Source organism: Vulpes lagopus, chromosome 15 (assembly GCF_018345385.1).
Source record: "Vulpes lagopus strain Blue_001 chromosome 15, ASM1834538v1, whole genome shotgun sequence".
NCBI classification, from domain to species: Eukaryota; Metazoa; Chordata; class Mammalia; order Carnivora; family Canidae; genus Vulpes; species Vulpes lagopus.
In genome coordinates, this window is record NC_054838.1 from 21,904,266 (window position 1) to 21,926,720 (window position 22,455).

The following is a 22,455-nucleotide window of genomic DNA, read 5'->3' on the forward strand; positions in this document are numbered from 1 at the left end:
ACACCTAATTATGAATTTGAATTGTTTTTAGCAACAGATCATTAAGGATCTTCTTGAATCAGATTTCCATGTTTTCTGCATCTGGTTGTAATCATCTGTCATAGCAACTTTATTTTTTAAAGTACTGATAAGCACAGGAAAAAAAGTCATGCCTCCTTTCAACACCTCTTCTGTCACCTTCTTATTGATGAGCATCCCAGGACTAGAGGACCTGCATATGTGGATTGGGATCCCCTTCTGCTCCATGTACATGGTGGCTGTGGTGGGGAATGAGACCATACTGGCCGTGGTGAGGGCAGAGTGAAGTCTCCATGAGCCTATGTTCTTCTTTCTCGGCATGCTCTCCATCTCTGACCTGGTCTTCTCCTCATCCACGCTTCCCTGCATGCTCTGTGTCTTTTGGCTCGGAGCCCATGACATTGCCTTTGACTCTTTTCTGGCTCAAATGTTTTTTATTCACAGTTTTACTGCTATGGAATCGGGCTTTTTCCTGGCCATGGCCTTTGACTGTTATGTGGCTATTTGTCATCCACTGTGCCATAGCACCATTCTCACCCATGCTCACATCACCATAATGGGTATTATTGTGGTGATTCGGGGTGTAGCCTTCTTTTCTCCACATCCCATCCTGCTCAAACAGCTGCCCTACTGCAGAACATGAATCATTGCCCACATTTACTATGAGTTCATGGTTGTAGTGAAGCTGGTGTGTGTGGACATAGGGGCCACCAAGAGTTATAGCCTCAGTGTGGCTTCTATCATTGGCTCATCTGATGCCATTCTCATTGCTATATCCTATGCCCTCATCCTCTGCTCTGTGTTCAGCCTGCCATCCCGGGAAGCTGGCTTTAAGGCTTTGGGCACATGTGGGTCACATGTCTGTGTTATTCCTGTTCTATTCCACAGCTGGTTTTTCCATTTTCACTCACCGTTTTGGGAAGAATGTGCCTGCACACATCCATATTTTTATTGCAAACATATACCTTTTGGTGCCCCCTTTTCTCAACCCCATTGTGTATGGGGTAAGGGCCAAAAAGATGCAGGAATGTGTTCTTAGGACATTAAAGGTCAAAGTTGCTTGATTTTAGTTGGATTGGCAAAATAAATGGAAATAAAAGAGATGATATAAGTAAAATAACTAGCTGCTCTTAATCCTGCAAGCTGAATTGCATTTACTGCCTGAAAGTTCTCTTTTATTACTATATGTCTGTGAATTCCAAAAACTGTAATTCAAAAGTTATTTAGACTTATTCATTTATTAAATATTGAAGGACAAATTGTTAATCTTCTTCTAAGTGTGTTTTGGAGGATAATTACAAATAGCGAGTGAACAGTTGAAGAAGGAGAAAAAGATATATAGAGTAAACAAACTAAGATTTCTCTAGAGAACTAAATGATGGATGGTTTCCTATTCTTATTTATGGAACAGCTCAGGTACAACTGAAAGATGCTTCTGATGTTTCTCTTTGATAATATATATTTGTATGTAATGTTATAAAGAAAAAAGCAATGAAGACTGATCTATCATCTATGTATTTATTTATCTATCCAGTATCATCACTCATGTTTTTAGCATTAAGGTGGAACGTAACTAAAGGGCATTTACTGGTGGCTTTTTTATTATTGTGGTAAAATAACATAATAGGTATTATTTTAATCATTTTTAATTGTCCAGTCCAGTGGAATTAGTGCATTCACATTATTGTGCAATCATCACCACTATCCTTCTTCAGGGATTTTTTTTAACTTCCCCATCTAAAATTCTACCCATTAACATTAACACCCCATTCCCCACATCCTGTGGCAACTACCATTATATTTACTGTCTCTGTGAATTTGGCTACTTTAGGTTCTTCATCTAAGTGGAATCATAGAGTATTTGTCTTTTTGTCACTGGCTTATTTGACTTAGCATAAAATCTTCAAGATTTATTCATGTAGAATGCATCAGAATTTCCGTCCTTTTTATGTTGAATAATGTCTATATATATATATTATAGTGGACTATAGTTACATAGATAAAACAGATATAGATCTAGATATTGATTCCTATCTGTCATCTATCTATCTATCATCTATCTATCTTAGATTTTGTTTACCCATTTATCTGTGGATGGACACTTGGGTTGCTTCTACCTTTTGGCTATTGTGAATAAATGCTACTGAATATAGTTGTATAAATATATGTTTGAGTTTCTGTTTTAATTTGAGTATATACCCAGAAGTGGAATTCCTGTATCGTATGATAATTCTGTGTTTTCATTCGTAAAGAATGACCATGCCTTCCTCCACAGGATCTACATCATTTTACATTCCCACTAGCAATGCACAAGGGCTCCAGTGTTTTAATTTCCACACCAACAATTTTTCTTTTTTTCTATTTTTTAAAGGAATGAGTACCCTAATAAATTTGAAGTAATGTCTCATTGTGAGTTTGATTTGCAGTTCCTTAAAAATTAGTGATGTTGAACATCTTTTCATGTGTTTTTTTCCCACTTACACACATTCTTTGGAAAAATCTTCATTCAAGGCATTTGCTCATTTTCTGATTCAGTCATTTTGTTGTTGTTGTCATTGCTGTTGTGTTTTAGTTCTTTATATATTCTGGCTATTAACTTCTTATCAGATACACAATTTGCAAATACCCTCTCCCATTCTGTGGGTTGCCTTTTCACTCTGTTGATAGTGTCCTTCGATAGAAAAGAGTATTTTTTCTGCTTATTTTTTAAAATTAAAAGCATGGTCAACATACAGTGTAATATCAGTTTCAGGTGTACAATATAGTGATTCAGTACTTACATAAATCATTTGGAGCTCATCACAGCAAGTGTACTCCTTAATACCCATCACCTATTTTGCCTATCTCCCCACCCACCTCCCCTTCGGCAATCACTAGTTTGTCTTCTGTATTTAAGCACAAAAGTTTTAATTTTGATAAAGTCCAGTTAATTTATTTTTACTTTTGTTGTCTGTGTTTTGGTGTCATAGCCAAGAAGTTGTCAAATACAATCTCATAATGTTTTTCTCTGTTTTTCCTAACAATTTGATAGTTTTACCTCTCCTATTTAGGTCTTTGATCCATTTTTAGTAATTTTTTAAATTCTGGGAGTCCAACATCATTCTATTGTATGTGGATCTATAGTTTTTTTTATCACTGTTTGTTGAGAAAACAAACAATTTTTTCCCCATTGAATGATCTTATAGAAATTATCTGACCCTATATGTGAGTTTATTTGGGAGCTCTCCTTTTTATTCTATAGGTCATATGTCTATCTTTAGGCCATTATCATTTTGGTTTGATTACTTTAGCTTTGTAGTAAGTTATAAAATCAGGAAGTATGAGACTTCAACTTTGTTCTTACTTTTCAAGATTTTTTTTCTTTTGGCTATTTTGGGTTCCTTAAGATTTTGTATGAATTTTACATTGGATTTTTCTGTTTCTGCAACAAAAATGTCATTGCAACTTTGGTAGAGATTGCATTGAATTTGTAGATCACTTTGGGTAGTATTGACATATTAACAATATTATATCTACCAATCCATGGGTATGGAATAGTTTTCTATTTATTTGTGTCTTCGATGGTATCTTTCAACAATGTTTTCTAGTTTTTAGTGTACAAGTAAATATCTGTCTCTCTCTTCAATTTATTCCTATTTTATTCTTTTTGATACTATTGTAAATGGAATTGTTTATATAATTTCCTTCTCAGATTGCTCAAATCTGCAATTTTTGATTTCTGCATGTTGATTTTGAATCCTGCAATTTTTCTAATTTCTTTATCAGTTCTAGTAGATGTGTGTATGTGCATGTGTGTGTGTGTGTGTGTGTGTGTGTATGTATGATCTTTGTGGTTTTCTTCTTTTAAGATCAAATCATCTACAAACAAAGCTAATATTATATCTTCCTTCCTAACTTGGATGCCTTTTATTTCTTTTTCTTATCTATTTGTTTTGACTAGGACTTCTAGTACTATGTTGAATACAAGGGACAGAAGAGGGGATTCTTGTCTTGTTTCTGATCATGGAGAAAAAAAAAAAAGTTCAGTATTTCATCATTGAGTACAATGTTAGCACAAGGGCTTTTCATATATGGCCTTTATTATGTTGGGTTCAAGGTTGTTGGTTGTTTTTTATTTCTTCTAAAAAAATATTTCTAATATTTAAAAACAGTTAACAAGGAAATACTGTCATTATTTTAAATTGACCAATTACCAAAGCCATATAGTATTATGAAATGTATTTGTATTAGTCAGAATCTAACTAGGAAACAAAAAGCTCTTGAATATTGAATGTTTACTCTACAAGGTATCTTTAATACTTATAATTATATAAATTATAGAACTTTTGAGAAGTGAATTATTTGAAAATAAAGTCTCCCAGAAATTAAGAACTATAGGTATTCATTGGGGTGTGTGGGTGGCTTAGTTGGTTAAACCTCCAATCTTGATCTCAGCTCAGGTCTTGATCTCAGGGTGATGAGTTCCAGCTTCTGTGTTGGACTCCCATGCTAAGTGTGGGTGGGGCCTACTAAAAAAACATAAAAATTGAAAAAAAAGGACTATGGAAAGCCATACCAACTCTAGGTCAGTGAAACAGAGAGAGGAACCAGCAGTTCAATCATAGCTTAAAGATATGAGTCTCTTAGTGGAAGCTGAAACCATAGAAAGATCTGGAGCCCTGGAGCAGACAGATGCAGTTGAAGATAGCGAGAAATAGGGAGAAATAAACCTGGATTTCTTTCCTTTTCCTTAATATTTTCTTGCTAGTGCCTCCACTGAACAAACCCAGCATAAATATAGGTGATCTGTGATCCTGGGAAATATAGCCTATAATGCTCATCATCACTCCTGAAATACAGAAATAGGAGAGGAGGATGAGGAAGGACATATCTATAAGGAAAACATACCCACTATTTGCATAATATCCCAACCAAAATGCAAATAATGTTTTTTTTTTTTGTATATAGGGATAATTAATATCCCACAATTGATCAAACAAGTAAAGTTCAGGGGGATTCACAAACAGCAACATGACCAGAAAATATCCTGGAGCTTCAGTTGTTTTTCAGAACTAAGTAAGATTCAAGTAAGTTACTTAAAAATATCTGGAGTCATGTGGAGATGTTAATATGCATGCCCTAATTAATTCATAAACATGCGTCTTTCTGGTATCCCCCACTCCTAGCTCTCATCATATAATTTGTAAGAAGGCATTAATTCACAGCACCTGTGTGTGCTTAAGCCCAGGAGGTGTGATGAGTCAAGTATCTCCAGATCTGGCATCCAGAGGCCATCTCCTATTGGTTCCTAAGCTAAAAGCGTAGGTGGTGAAGACACTAGTGACAAAGGATTGATTTCCTTCAAGAGACAAAATTATGCCTGGAGAGACTGGGAGAGATTGCTGAAATTGCTTACAATTAGCATTCTCATGAGTGGTGATAGGCAAGTTATTCTTTACAAGCCTCTGGTCCCCCAGGATAAGACGTATAATGGCTCTTGTAGTTATAGCCAATATTAAGCTGACCTTCAGGGTGAGCAATGAGACCATCACATTGTAGAGGTAAGATAATTAGGTTATATCCTGCAAAATTGTAGTTGAGTTGGGGTGGGAAAATTCAGTGCTTCTGTGAGAAGTGAATGATGGAGCCTAGCATGGCGTCCTAGATCCAGTCTTAAGTAGTTATGACTCTCTGGAAGGTGGTTAAACTTCTTGACAGAAAAGTAAGGTATATGAAGATGAACTCAATCTTTAAGCTGAGAGGTAAGCTTTGTTCAGAATTTTTGTTAATCTACTCCTAGGATTTAATCCTGAACTGCATTGGTCAAAACTTTAAAAAAAAATCATACTTAGTTCTATTCAGAGTGAAAGAATACCTCATGCTATATAAGCTTAACATGTACCAATATTTGAACCAAAATAATGATTTATCAATTAAAAATTTAGTATTGTTAGGATACCTTTCCAAAATAATTTTCACAAATTCTAAGGCATGCTTTTTGGCAAGCTGACATGTGGGAGCCAAGAGTTGCATTTAAAAGTTGGCTTCAGGAATCAGACCTGTAAACACAGGCAACAAACCATTGCTAGAGGGAAGGGCGGTGGGAGATGGACAAAATAAGTGAAGAGGAATGGGAGGTAGAGGCTTCCAGTGAGGGAATGAATAAATCACAGGAATAAAAGGCACAGCACAGGGCATATAGGGAAAAAAAGTTTACTCTGGAAACAAAAGTCAGTATGAAGTGTGTTGTGTGATTGAAGAATGTATTATGTACCTTCTGGAAAAATTTGATGATCTTTTACAAAAAAACCCACAAATATCTGGTAATTTGAATACCCATATTTTCCAGATTTGGTCATTTTCTCTATGTTCTTTGCTAAGAATTTTCTTATCATTCAATTGAACTGATTTTATAAGGATAAGTGTCCTTCATTTATTAGCTCGTTGGCTCACCTTTAAAAATATATCAGTTTGGTTCATACCTATCAATCTGCCTTTTTAGCTAATTTCCCCAATTGTTATTTAGTATTTTCCAAGTCATCTTTTCTTTATACCTATAAGCCCTATCATTAGGAAGGACAGAAAGAAGAGGGTCTAAAATATCACAAATCACTGATCTCATTCATGACAGTGGTAGTTACATTTTTTTGCTTGTCTCAAATAGTAGAAAATTATATTTTTATACTCAGCAATATATTAACTACTACTTCTGTAATACTATAATACTACTGAAATGCATCTGGCTAACTTAGCAACACTTTCTGAAAAAAGGCAAGGAGATAGATGATAGATGATAGATAGATAGATAGATAGATAGATAGATAGATAGATAGATAGATAGATAGATAGATGATAGATAGATGATAGATGCTTTTCTACTAGTATTTCTTACATGAAAAAGTATAGTCCCATATATTTGATGCATTTCAAGATTATACTACTGAAGCAATAGTTCAATAGCCAACATCTCTCCCACCCATAATGAAAAAATTGGTATTCATATATTTATAATTTCTGTGATTTTTTTTAAAAATTTGGACAGGGTCATGGAATATCTACTGTTAAATTACAACAGGACCAGTCTTCGCCCTACCACCTTCCTACTACTTGGCATTCCAGGATTGGAGGCTGTCCACATATGGATTTCTGTCCCTTTTTGCCTCGTCTACTTAGTATCACTGATGGGAAATATTGCTCTTCTATTAATTGTCAAGACAGACCACAAACTGCATGAACCTATGTACCTCTTTCTATGCATGTTGTCAGTAGCTGATCTGATGCTTACTTCTTCTACACTTCCCAAGATACTCAGCCTCTTCTGGTTCAATTACAGAGAGATCTACTTTGAAGCCTGCCTCCTTCAAATGTACCTCATTCATTCTTTGTCTACTATGGAATCTGGATTTATTTTGGCCATGGCTTTTGACCGCTACATAGCCATCTGTCACCCATTAAGACATTCCACTCTCTTAACACCTGCAGTGATTGTAGGTTTGGGTTTGGGCATTGTTTTCAGAGGAGCTATACTCCTCAGTCCACACCCCTTTTTACTGCGGTGGCTTTCCTATTGCAGAACTAATGTCATCTCCCATACCTACTGTGAGTTTATGGCCCTAATAAAACTGGTTTGCACTGAGACCAAGATTCGTAGAGCCTACAGCCTAATTGTGGCATTCCTTACAGGGGGGTTGGATTTCATATTGATCATCTGTTCCTATGTCCTTATTCTTCTCACTGTCTTTAATCTCCCATCCAAAGCTGCCCGCCTCAAGACCTTAAGTACATGTGTCTCCCATGTATGGGTCATCTTAGTGTTTTATACACCAGCCTTCTTCTCTTTTCTCACTCATAGGTTTGGTCACCACATTGCTCCACATATTCATATTTTTGTAGCCAATATATATCTTCTTATTCCACCTATGATGAACCCTATTATTTATGGTGTGAAGACAAAAAGAATCAGGGAGAGATTTTTTAAATTCTTAACAATCAAATGTGTTTGAAAGCATATCATGTTTCTTTTAAGATTGCCCTTTGTTTTCTTTCAAAAGTTTGACACTTTACTGAAGAATATCTTCTTTTCATTCTATTTCAAATTTGCTGAGCTTCTTATATTTGAGTATTAAAGTTTTTTCTTCAATTTTTGAAAATTTTCAGCCATTATTTCTTTAAATGTTATTTCTGTTTCTATTCTGATTCTAGGATTTCCTTTCTAAGTATGTTGGTATTTTTGTCAGTATCCTGCAGATCTTTGAGACTCTTTATTTCTCTGTACTATTTTTTTTTTTTTTTTTGCTTCTTTAGCTGGATAGTCTCAATTGGACTCTTTTTAAGTTTGCTTATTTGTTTTTTCCTACAAGTCTAAATATGCTTTCAAATACCTGTAGTGAATTTTACATTTCGTTTATTATACTTTTCCATTATATTTGGTTCTTTTAAAATAATTCCTATGTCTTTATATTCTCTATTTGGTGACACATAATTCTCAAACTTTCTTTTTCTTCTTTAGACTTGCTTTCTTTTAGTTCTTAGAACTTATTTATAATAGCTGATATCAAGCCTTTAATTAGCAACCAAGATTTTTATTTTGAGTGCTTGTTTTTGTTTGTTTGTTTGTTTGTTTTAAACCTTGTGCATGTGCTATGCACTCAGGTATGAGGCTTTCTAGATTCCTAGGAATATTTTGGAACTTTTCAAATCCTCCTATGGACATCTCATTCTCTGTTTTTTGTTTGTTTGTTTAAGTTTTATAGTCAGTTTTTTGTTAGCCCACTCAATAAGTTTGCCTTAAGATACTCTAATGTTAAAGAATTGCCACTACAAATGCCTTTTTCTCAGAGGGTGATTTCTGAGTCATGTCAAATAAAAAAATAGACAAACAAAGGAAACCAAGCCTTTTAATGGGGCATTTTAGTGAGCTTCCAGTTGTGTCAAATAGTGACAGTTTATTTTGGTGGTGAATTTTGGACTGACATCCCAATTTTATTTCTTTCCTTGGATGCTTAAACGCTGGTTTTCAATGATATATAATGTAGTTGTAAGGACTTTTAATCACTATGTCTATTAATTCTAGTATCTGTATCATTTCTGGGTCAGTTTCAATTGATTGATTGTTCTCACTCATTATGAACTTTGTTTTTCTACTTCTTTTCATGACTGATAAATTGGAACAGATACCAGGCATTATATATTTTACCATGTTGGATGCTAAAAAATTTTTTGTATTTCTGTTTTAAAGCTTCATTCTGAGACTTGATTAGACTGAAAAATTGGTCGATCTTGTCAAGTGTTGTTTTTAGGCTGCCCTATGTGAAAGCAGAGCATCTAGTACTCATTTCGCCCCACTCTGTGGTCTCCCTATATCTTTCTATGTTTACTGTGATATTGTTATATAGAGACTATAGATACAGATTTCACAATAAATTATGAAAAATCCCAGTATGGCTTCTCAAAAAGGGTTGGCTTCAAGTATTGGCCCAATTTTTTGCATGTGGTTCTTCCTCCAGTTTTGGGTAGACTGATTCACACATGTTTTGGGTAGAGTAGCTCAAACTAATCTGAACTAATTAGTTGCTGCTTATTTTTTTCATGTAGAAAGATGCCTATCCCCCCATCTTTTACCCAAAGCTCAGTGGAAAATCCTGACAGAGGCTTTCTGGCAGATACTACAGACACACAGTGGAGTGAAAAGAAGAGTAAGGGAAAATATTATTACTTGGTTTAGGGACATAGGACCAGGGGCAACATGACACCAATGTCTGCCCTGTCTGTATTCTGAGCCCACTGACAACTGAGGCATTTTAAAGCAAATACTTTGTTTTAAATATACCTTTATTAAAAGCAGAGCTGCTTTTGGAGGATATTGCTTTCATCTGCATGAACTTTGCCTCTATTTTTATTTGTAAGAAAATCTAGACATAATTACCCAATCATTCACAGTCAGGGCTTTATTGCTATCCATCTTTGCACAGGTGTTTACCCATATCAAATTTAAGGCACAGAAGAGCTAAGCAGAACTGGAGCCCCCTGAGGGCAGCTGGCTCTAGGGTATAAGGGAAGATTTCCCTTTTCAATGAGGGAAATTTTATTTATTTTATTTTATTTTATTTTATTTTATTTTATTTTATTTTAATTGGAGTTCCATATGCTAACATATAGACATGAGGAGAAGAAAATCTATGTACCATTTATTATCATGGCTGCAACTCCCAACATCATTAATCACTACCACTTATTAATGTGATTACTATGTTATTCATTCTATTTAACACTACAGCTATATTAATTTATTCAAGCTTCATATAGACATTATGATATATGTACTACTAGGTCCATATTTTAAACTGTAGGAAATTTGAGCTTGTAAAGACTAAATTATTGAAAATGGTTGTACAGTCAGTAGATGGCAAAGCCAACCCTGAAACCAGGTCTTCTACAGCATAAGGTTCATCAGTTTTACCTAAAGATGCTCCTGCTGGCCTTAACAATAAAAGGAGGTTCGTCCATTTATAAACCTTAGCCACTTAGTCCCCCAGGTTTACTGAAGAAGACTAAACACCTTACATTCAGAGTATTCTAGATTATTTAGTAATCAAGAGATACAGAAATATATGTATGCAAATATTACTATCTATATATTAATGTATATATATCTCTATTTATTTACATCTTTTTTAAAAAAGAAGAAAAGGGATAGGATATAGAATTCCTGGTATTTCACACATTTGTTTTATGATCTATCTATGGAATAGATATTAGTATCAAATATGCTGATATTAATAAGAAGCAGATATTAATATCAACATTCCGAAATTAATAATACTATGCTTTACTTGCAGTTTATGTATCAAGTAAGGGCCTTTTACATTACACTGAGAAAAAGGTCTTTGAGAAAGGAAACTCAGATCCTGGGATAAAATATGTTATATAGCACTATACATTTTTTCCTCTTTCATTCAAGTTGACATATTAAATCTCCCAATTATAAATGTGTTCTTTGAGACATCTTCAGTTACTTTTGTTTGAATTAGGCAAATCATTTATCCTATAAGCTTTAGTGAAGATATCATAAGCAACATAAACATATGCAAAATTAGTGGTACAGTTGACGGTCTAGGGAAGTCTGTAATAGCAGATTGGACAGAAAAGACTAATGACAGGAGAAAGACTAATGACAGGGGACAAAATGACTCATTGAATGGTCTATTTTGACTTATGTCTGGGTTAATAATTACTCCTTCATGGTCATCAATGATTGTCATTACTAATTTAAAAGATTCTTTCCAAAGCTATCAATTAATCGCAATAGGGAATTTAATTACACTGCTTGACATTGTTACTTAGTTCTTCATGTCCATTTGGAAATGGAAACGTCAAGCTTACATTTGAAAGGCAATATTAAAAAAAACAGCAACAATAATAAATATAAAATGACTTTTTGTCAAATAGTAAATAGGGAATCCTATTTTAGGGAATCCTATTTTAAATACTACTAATTTTAATATCACAGAACCCCAGAAAAATAGATATCATCCTCCTTTTTAAGATAAGAAAATAACATCAACTAAGCTGATATAACTTGGGCAATATCTGGGGGAAATATGAAATTTTAGGGAATATCTGGATAAATATGATCATTTCAAGCTATCGCTGAGGCAGGTACTGCATGGGTAATACTTTATTGGCACAGCACCAAAACATACTGACTTAGAACTCTACTGTTCAGAAATGTGGGGCTATAGAAAGTTGAATCAACCTAATGTAGTGAAGATTGTTATTTTCCCTATACAATCTATACTGTTTAGTCCAACAAAAGTACAGTTAAACAATCACCATTATGACCCTAATATCCATAGACTCTAGACTCTTTAATTCTTAGTTCCTGAGGCTAGTCCTTTGGTGACCAAAACTCTTGAAGACTGTCATCTGTCTCCTCTAGAGGAACAAAGAGATATTCTCACTTGTGATCATTGACAGCCAACTCCATGAAACACTAATTTTCCATAACCCTCCTGAAAACCCCATGAGTACCAGAACAAGTCTTATAGCCATCTGAAAGCCCAGTACAACACAGTCAAAGACCGGCCAGATGAAGAAATAGGAGGAGTACCTAAGATAGGCATTTCTACTCAAGAGAAAAACTGAAGAGTAATTAAAAGCATTAAACAGCTTATATGGCAAGTTTAGTGAGCAGCAAATGGACTCCAACCTAGGACAGAAGCAGGGTCAGAAAGGTCTTCTGCTGGGCCAGTCTTTATGTCAAAAGTTAAATTGTAGGGGCATCTGGAGGGTCTCCAAAATAGGCTAAGGTAAGTAAAAGAAAGGCAGCACTTAGGGAATTTAAAATGGAGGCTATTTATCTAAAAGAACAGAATTATTTGAACATAATATTTTATGGACCTACTGGTGCAGCTGAACAAAATATTTTGTCAGTATCCTGCAGATCTTTGAGACTCTTTATTTCTCTGTACTATTTTTTTTTTTTTTTTGCTTCTTTAGCTGGATAGTCTCAATTGGACTCTTTTTAAGTTTGCTTATTTGTTTTTTCCTACAAGTCTAAATATGCTTTCAAATACCTGTAGTGAATTTTACATTTCGTTTATTATACTTTTCCATTATATTTGGTTCTTTTAAAATAATCCTATGTCTTTATATTCTCTATTTGGTGACACATAATTCTCAAACTTTCTTTTTCTTCTTTAGACTTGCTTTCTTTTAGTTCTTAGAACTTATTTATAATAGCTGATATCAAGCCTTTAATTAGCAACCAAGATTTTTATTTTGAGTGCTTGTTTTTGTTTGTTTGTTTGTTTGTTTTAAACCTTGTGCATGTGCTATGCACTCAGGTATGAGGCTTTCTAGATTCCTAGGAATATTTTGGAACTTTTCAAATCCTCCTATGGACATCTCATTCTCTGTTTTTTGTTTGTTTGTTTAAGTTTTATAGTCAGTTTTTTGTTAGCCCACTCAATAAGTTTGCCTTAAGATACTCTAATGTTAAAGAATTGCCACTACAAATGCCTTTTTCTCAGAGGGTGATTTCTGAGTCATGTCAAATAAAAAAATAGACAAACAAAGGAAACCAAGCCTTTTAATGGGGCATTTTAGTGAGCTTCCAGTTGTGTCAAATAGTGACAGTTTATTTTGGTGGTGAATTTTGGACTGACATCCCAATTTTATTTCTTTCCTTGGATGCTTAAACGCTGGTTTTCAATGATATATAATGTAGTTGTAAGGACTTTTAATCACTATGTCTATTAATTCTAGTATCTGTATCATTTCTGGGTCAGTTTCAATTGATTGATTGTTCTCACTCATTATGAACTTTGTTTTTCTACTTCTTTTCATGACTGATAAATTGGAACAGATACCAGGCATTATATATTTTACCATGTTGGATGCTAAAAAATTTTTTGTATTTCTGTTTTAAAGCTTCATTCTGAGACTTGATTAGACTGAAAAATTGGTCGATCTTGTCAAGTGTTGTTTTTAGGCTGCCCTATGTGAAAGCAGAGCATCTAGTACTCATTTCGCCCCACTCTGTGGTCTCCCTATATCTTTCTATGTTTACTGTGATATTGTTATATAGAGACTATAGATACAGATTTCACAATAAATTATGAAAAATCCCAGTATGGCTTCTCAAAAAGGGTTGGCTTCAAGTATTGGCCCAATTTTTTGCATGTGGTTCTTCCTCCAGTTTTGGGTAGACTGATTCACACATGTTTTGGGTAGAGTAGCTCAAACTAATCTGAACTAATTAGTTGCTGCTTATTTTTTTCATGTAGAAAGATGCCTATCCCCCCATCTTTTACCCAAAGCTCAGTGGAAAATCCTGACAGAGGCTTTCTGGCAGATACTACAGACACACAGTGGAGTGAAAAGAAGAGTAAGGGAAAATATTATTACTTGGTTTAGGGACATAGGACCAGGGGCAACATGACACCAATGTCTGCCCTGTCTGTATTCTGAGCCCACTGACAACTGAGGCATTTTAAAGCAAATACTTTGTTTTAAATATACCTTTATTAAAAGCAGAGCTGCTTTTGGAGGATATTGCTTTCATCTGCATGAACTTTGCCTCTATTTTTATTTGTAAGAAAATCTAGACATAATTACCCAATCATTCACAGTCAGGGCTTTATTGCTATCCATCTTTGCACAGGTGTTTACCCATATCAAATTTAAGGCACAGAAGAGCTAAGCAGAACTGGAGCCCCCTGAGGGCAGCTGGCTCTAGGGTATAAGGGAAGATTTCCCTTTTCAATGAGGGAAATTTTATTTATTTTATTTTATTTTATTTTATTTTATTTTATTTTATTTTAATTGGAGTTCCATATGCTAACATATAGACATGAGGAGAAGAAAATCTATGTACCATTTATTATCATGGCTGCAACTCCCAACATCATTAATCACTACCACTTATTAATGTGATTACTATGTTATTCATTCTATTTAACACTACAGCTATATTAATTTATTCAAGCTTCATATAGACATTATGATATATGTACTACTAGGTCCATATTTTAAACTGTAGGAAATTTGAGCTTGTAAAGACTAAATTATTGAAAATGGTTGTACAGTCAGTAGATGGCAAAGCCAACCCTGAAACCAGGTCTTCTACAGCATAAGGTTCATCAGTTTTACCTAAAGATGCTCCTGCTGGCCTTAACAATAAAAGGAGGTTCGTCCATTTATAAACCTTAGCCACTTAGTCCCCCAGGTTTACTGAAGAAGACTAAACACCTTACATTCAGAGTATTCTAGATTATTTAGTAATCAAGAGATACAGAAATATATGTATGCAAATATTACTATCTATATATTAATGTATATATATCTCTATTTATTTACATCTTTTTTAAAAAAGAAGAAAAGGGATAGGATATAGAATTCCTGGTATTTCACACATTTGTTTTATGATCTATCTATGGAATAGATATTAGTATCAAATATGCTGATATTAATAAGAAGCAGATATTAATATCAACATTCCGAAATTAATAATACTATGCTTTACTTGCAGTTTATGTATCAAGTAAGGGCCTTTTACATTACACTGAGAAAAAGGTCTTTGAGAAAGGAAACTCAGATCCTGGGATAAAATATGTTATATAGCACTATACATTTTTTCCTCTTTCATTCAAGTTGACATATTAAATCTCCCAATTATAAATGTGTTCTTTGAGACATCTTCAGTTACTTTTGTTTGAATTAGGCAAATCATTTATCCTATAAGCTTTAGTGAAGATATCATAAGCAACATAAACATATGCAAAATTAGTGGTACAGTTGACGGTCTAGGGAAGTCTGTAATAGCAGATTGGACAGAAAAGACTAATGACAGGAGAAAGACTAATGACAGGGGACAAAATGACTCATTGAATGGTCTATTTTGACTTATGTCTGGGTTAATAATTACTCCTTCATGGTCATCAATGATTGTCATTACTAATTTAAAAGATTCTTTCCAAAGCTATCAATTAATCGCAATAGGGAATTTAATTACACTGCTTGACATTGTTACTTAGTTCTTCATGTCCATTTGGAAATGGAAACGTCAAGCTTACATTTGAAAGGCAATATTAAAAAAAACAGCAACAATAATAAATATAAAATGACTTTTTGTCAAATAGTAAATAGGGAATCCTATTTTAGGGAATCCTATTTTTTTTTTTTTTTTTAATTTTTATTTATTTATGATAGTCACAGAGAGACAGAGAGAGAGGCAGAGACACAGGAAGAGGGAGAAGCAGGCTCCATGCACCGGGAGCCCGACGTGGGATTCGATCCCGGGTCTCCAGGATCGCGCCCTGGGCCAAAGGCAGGCGCCAAACAGCTGCGCCACCCAGGGATCCCGAGAATCCTATTTTAAATACTACTAATTTTAATATCACAGAACCCCAGAAAAATAGATATCATCCTCCTTTTTAAGATAAGAAAATAACATCAACTAAGCTGATATAACTTGGGCAATATCTGGGGGAAATATGAAATTTTAGGGAATATCTGGATAAATATGATCATTTCAAGCTATCGCTGAGGCAGGTACTGCATGGGTAATACTTTATTGGCACAGCACCAAAACATACTGACTTAGAACTCTACTGTTCAGAAATGTGGGGCTATAGAAAGTTGAATCAACCTAATGTAGTGAAGATTGTTATTTTCCCTATACAATCTATACTGTTTAGTCCAACAAAAGTACAGTTAAACAATCACCATTATGACCCTAATATCCATAGACTCTAGACTCTTTAATTCTTAGTTCCTGAGGCTAGTCCTTTGGTGACCAAAACTCTTGAAGACTGTCATCTGTCTCCTCTAGAGGAACAAAGAGATATTCTCACTTGTGATCATTGACAGCCAACTCCATGAAACACTAATTTTCCATAACCCTCCTGAAAACCCCATGAGTACCAGAACAAGTCTTATAGCCATCTGAAAGCCCAGTACAACACAGTCAAAGACCGGCCAGATGAAGAAATAGGAGGAGTACCTAAGATAGGCATTTCTACTCAAGAGAAAAACTGAAGAGTAATTAAAAGCATTAAACAGCTTATATGGCAAGTTTAGTGAGCAGCAAATGGACTCCAACCTAGGACAGAAGCAGGGTCAGAAAGGTCTTCTGCTGGGCCAGTCTTTATGTCAAAAGTTAAATTGTAGGGGCATCTGGAGGGTCTCCAAAATAGGCTAAGGTAAGTAAAAGAAAGGCAGCACTTAGGGAATTTAAAATGGAGGCTATTTATCTAAAAGAACAGAATTATTTGAACATAATATTTTATGGACCTACTGGTGCAGCTGAACAAAATATTTTGAAGATGTAAAAAGAAATTTAAGACCAAAATTAATGACAAACAAAATAAACTCTAAAATAGTGCTCATTTAGCTGCCACTCTAGTGATGTGTCTGAGAGGTATGGCTGGATGCTTTGTTTGAACTTCATAAAGTGAGATTAATATAAAGATCAAGTAAAGCCAAAAATTAAGGTTTGGTTTTTAAAACTAAAAATCAGCATGTTATTAAATTGGCTTTATATGATATAGATCATCTCACTTTATTCACAATTTCCATATGACAGTGACTGTATACTTTTTCTCATAATGCAATTGAAATATTTTTTTGAAAATTCAAACAACATTGAAAAGGCAAAAGGAAAACATTTGTCTAGAAGCGTAAACACAGGGATGCCTAGGTGGCATAACTGGTTAAGCATCTGACTCTTGGTTTTGGCTTGAGACATGATCTCAGACTTGTGAGATCAAACCCCACGTCAGTCTCCTCACTCAGCAGAGAGTCTGTTTAAGTCTCTCCCTCTACCCCCCTAAAATACATAAATAGATCTTTAAAAAAAAGTGTAAATCCAGTATACTGACAACAAACACAATGGACATTTTGTTAGTATTCCTTTCATGGAACTCTGTGGTTTGCAGTATACATAAATATTATAATTTTCCATAATGTGGACAGTATACATTTTTACTCTAGAAATTACCTTTTATTTTCTACCACCATTCCCTATATAATCTCAAAGTCTCTCTCAAGTTAGGTAGTGTGACCAAATCATCAATCCTGTTATACCTTTTACCATTCTTATTTGTAGTTTAAAGAAATATTAGGAAAAAAAGAAACATGAGAATCAAGAGAAGGTGGTTTTAAAAATTGCTGAAAATGGAATACATATTTTACATGATATTCTACACTTTCTGACTCTGAGTGACTTAAGAATAATGCCACTGTCAATATTTAATCCTTTCTGATTTCCACAAAATATTTGTTAGTATAGATATATTGGACCTTATTAAACTCATTCTCTGTTGCTAGGCATTCAATTTCTAAAGAAAAAAAGTCATTTATTATCTATCTAGTTATGTAAACTTTATTTTTTATAAGACATTTAGTTTAGAAGCAAAATTGAGAGGAAGGTACAGAGAATTCCTATATACTCTCTGACCCCACATACACATAGCATACCCTACTATCAACATCCCTCATAAAGGGGATGCATTTGTTATAGGCAGTTAACTTGCATTGGCACATGACTATTGCTCAAAGTCCACAGTTTGCATTAGGGTTAATCCTTGATATTGTACATTCTGTGTGTGGTGACAAACGTATCATGACATGTGGCGTTTATCCATTGTTATAGTATCATACAGAACAATTTCACTGCAATAAAAGCTTCTGTCCTCTCCATATTCTTCCTTCCCATCCCCCAGCTGCTAAAACTGTCTCCCTAGTATTACATTTTCCAGAGTGTCATAGAATTGGAATCATATAATATGTAGCCTTGGCTTCTTTCATTTAATAATATGCACTTAAGGTCCCTCCATGTTTTTTCATGGCTTGACTTGTTATTTATTTTTAGTGCTGAATAATATTCTATCTGAGTGTACCACAGACTTTTTTTTTATAACAGACTATTTATTAATTCACCTACTAAAGAAGATCTTGGTTACCTCCATGTTTTGGCAATTAAGAATAAAGTTGTTTTAAACATTCATGTGCAGATTTTTGTGTGGGCTTAAGTTTTCAACTCCTTTGGGTAAATACTAAAGATAGCAATTGCTGACTCATATGGTAAGAGTATGTTTAGTTTTGTAAGAAACCACCAAACTGTCTTCCAAAGTGAGTGTACAATTTTGCATTTCCACAAACTACAAATAAGGGTTCCTATTCTTCTACATCCTCATCAACATTTGGTATGGTCACTGTGTCTTGAATCTTCCCAATTACAACAGGTATGTTACGCTATATCATTGCCGGTTGAATTTGCAATTCCCTAATAGATGATGTTGAGCATCTTTTCATATGCTCTTTGCCATCTGTATAGCTTCTGGTGAGATGTCTGTTCAAATTGGGTTGATCATTTTCTTCTTGTTGAGTTTCAAGAATTCCTTATATATTTTGTGTAACAATCTTTTACCAGATATGTCTTTGCAAATATTTTCTCCCAATTTCTGACTAGTCATCTTATTCTCTTGACTGTCCTTCACAGAACAAAAGTTTTAAATTTTAATTGGAGTCTAATAATCAATTATTATTTCATGTGTCGTGCCTTTGGTGTTGTAAAAACTGATCCCCCAATCCAAGATGGTCATCTACATGTTCTCCTATGTTATCTTTCAAGAGTTTTCTAGTTTTGCATTTTACTTTTAAGTCTGATTCATTTAGAACTAATTTTTGTGAATGGTTGTAATATCTGTGTCTAGAATTACTTTTGGCAGGAATTCAATTTACATTTACGTTTATGTCACTAAATTTTGCTATGCTAACTACTATTGTACATAGTTTCTGCTTCTATTTATTTTATTATTTTGTTTATTTTTTAAAGATTTTATTCTTTTTTTAAATTTTTTTTATTGGAGTTCAATTTGCCAACATATAGCATAACACCCAGTGCTCATCCCACCAAGTGCCCCCCTCAGTGCCCATTACCCAGTCACCCCAACCCCCCACCCACCTCTCTTTCCACTACCCCTTGTTCGTTTCCCAGAGTTAGGTGTCTCTCATGTTTTGTCACCCTCACTGATATTTTCACTCATTTTATTCTTAAGTAATTTCTACACCCAACCTGGGACCTGAACCCACAACCCCAACATTGATAGTCAGATACTCTACTGACTCAACTAGCCAGGCTCCCTTATTCCTTCTTTTAAAGTCATGCTTATTAAAATATAATTTATGAAGTGTAAATTCTATCCTTTTTAGTGGGTAGTTCTATGAGTTTTACTTATTTATTTTTTATAGTAGTCTCCATGCCCAACGTGGGGCTTCAGCTCATGACCCTGAGATCCAGAATCATATGCTCTACCAACTGAGCTAGCCAGTGCCCCTCTGCTTCTATTTGTATGCAAATTCTGAATCATTATATTACTTGTTTTACTTATATTACTTGTATTATACTACATTTCAGTTCAAAGTTATATGCATATTGAATATTATTTAATAAAATGAGCCATTTTTTAAAAAAATGTGTAGTCCATAAGAATTCCTCTCTTTTGAATTACTTGCAGATACCCTTTCACTAACTTTTCTGTTTGTTTGAATTGTTTTGTCTTCCATGATCCATATTTCTTTGTACATTGGGGAGTTTACCATTTTTGTGCAAGGTATTTTTTCTTCACATCTCATTTTTTAAAAATTGTGATTGTGGTTTTTCTGCTATGATTGTTAAAAATAATTTCTTAATAGTCAGGTAATTCTGTATTTTCATTTGATAATTCCTGCTTTAATTTTTTTATAACTAGCTAACATGATAAGAAGATAGGTGTATATATATATATATATATATATATATATATATGTAAAGAGAGGAGATAGATTATGATATATGAAATTAAATTCTATAATATAATGTAAGGTATTGTATATACTAAACCATTTTTTGTTGTTTTTTATACATTTAAGTTTTCAGTATAATTTAGCTGAACCTTATTTTCCATATATATTTTGGGGTATTTTTGCATATAAGTAACCTGTTTTACTGGCACCAGTAGCTGCATAAAATGGATTTACCCTACAGATTTAGAAAACTATATTAGACGTATAAAAAATTCCAATGTATATTGGGGTTTATCAATGGGGCTCTTTATATTTTATTATTGTTGGTAGCAGTGGTCCTATTTAAGAGAGCAAAGCCTATTTCAAGCTAATAAGATATTTCTGTTTTCTTCTAAAAGCAATTTTTTTATTTCTTATTTTTAAGATTTTATTTATTTATTCATGAGAGACACAGAGAGAGACACAGGAAGAGGGAGAAGCAGGCTCCATCCAGGGAGCCCAACGTGGACTCGATCCCAGGTCTCCAGGATCATGCCCTGGGCCAAAGGTGGCAGTAAGCCATTGAGCCACCCGGGCTGCCCTAAAAGCAATATTTTCTAACTCACTAATTGTACAAACAATATAAGTTGATTTTTGGGGGGAGGAGGGTGTAATATAGGGTGGACATACACATCTCCTTGATATGGCTACCTAATAATCTAATATTCTGTGTTAGAAACTCCATTCTATCCACACATTGTTATAGATCATATGTGGGTTTCTTTTTTCCCAGTTTTTTCTTTGTTGAGGTACAATACAGATAACAAAAGATTTACCATCATAACCATTTTTAGGTGTACAGTTCAGTGGAATTAATACATTCACATTGTCTGCTGCTATCAACACCATCCATTCCATGCCTCTTCATCCTGTAAAACTGAAATTCTATGCCTATGAAATAGTAATTCTTCACTTCTTCCTTCACCCAGCTCCTAACAACAAACAAATATATTTTCTCTTACGTTCTCTGTGCCTTTGGTTTCTTATCTAGTAAATCATTGCTAATTTCAATGTCATAAGGCTTTTTCCTGATATTTTCTCCTAAGAGTTTAGGTCTTTGATCTATTTTGAATTGACTTTCATTTATGGTGTTAAGTAAGAATACAACTTCATTCTTTTGCATGTAGATATCCAATATTCCCAGCACCATTTGTTGAAAAGACTATCCTTTCTTCATTGAATAATGTTAGCACTATTCTGTGGTTGTGAACAAATGTGAAACATATACTTTAGGGTTGTGAACTAATAGTAAATATACATATGTATATACCTGCCTCCAGTTTCTGCCTCAGGGCTCCTAAAACTGTTGTAAATTTCTAAGTGATTTGAGCATTAGGAACATCTTTTATTCTAATGAGATGACTCAGTGTGGGCTCCTGGATGGGCACTGGTCACCAGAAAGACCAAACCATAATTAAAAGCTCGAAAGTTTCATCCCTAACCTCTTGCCATTTCTCCAGATAGAGGAAAGGGGCTGGAAATGGACTTAGTCGTTGATCATGCCTAAATGACAAAGTCTACATAAAAGTCCCAATTGTATTGGGTTGAAGAGCTTCGGGGTTGGTGAAAACATCATCCACCTACCAGGAGGGTGATGCACTTCAACTGCACAGGGACAAAAGCTCTTATGTCAGGACCTTCCTTGACCTTGTCTTATTATCTCTTCATCTAGCTGTTCATCTCTATCCTTTATCATACCTTTGAATAAACTAGTAAACGTAGGTAAGTGTTTCTTTGACTTCTGTGACCCACTCTAGCAAATTAATCAAAAGTGAGGAGGACAATATAGCAACCTCTGACTTAGAGCTGATAAATCAGAAGCACAGATGACAGCCTGGATTTGTGACTGGCATCTGAAGTGAGAGCACTGTTGTGAGACTGAGCCTTAACGTGTGGGATCTGATGCTATCTCTAGGTGGATAGTGTCAGAATTGAGTTATATATAGGATACCCAGATGGTGGTGCAGAATTGCTAGGTGGGGGAAACCACCCTCACATCTGGTATCAGAAGTGTTGGGAGTAAGGTAGTGGTGTAAGAGTAAATGAGAATTACAAGAGAAAGGACTGAGTTTTTCCTAACACAAAGGTTAAATCCCATTTGTTCTAATATGCTGCTGAAGTTAGTTTGCT

General features: G+C 34.4%; 1 protein-coding gene and 1 pseudogene across 1 annotated transcript; both read left to right on the plus strand.

Annotated features, from left to right (window-relative positions):
• The first annotated feature begins 148 nt into the window (after positions 1-148).
• On the plus strand, positions 149-1,082 carry LOC121476153 (annotated as a pseudogene).
• Positions 1,083-7,043: 5,961 nt separating this feature from the next.
• LOC121476154 (olfactory receptor 52K2-like) lies at positions 7,044-8,000 on the plus strand. The gene has a single exon (XM_041729889.1). The coding sequence runs from the start codon at positions 7,044-7,046 to the stop codon at positions 7,998-8,000; it is 957 nt and encodes a 318-aa protein (XP_041585823.1).
• Positions 8,001-22,455: the final 14,455 nt, after the last annotated feature.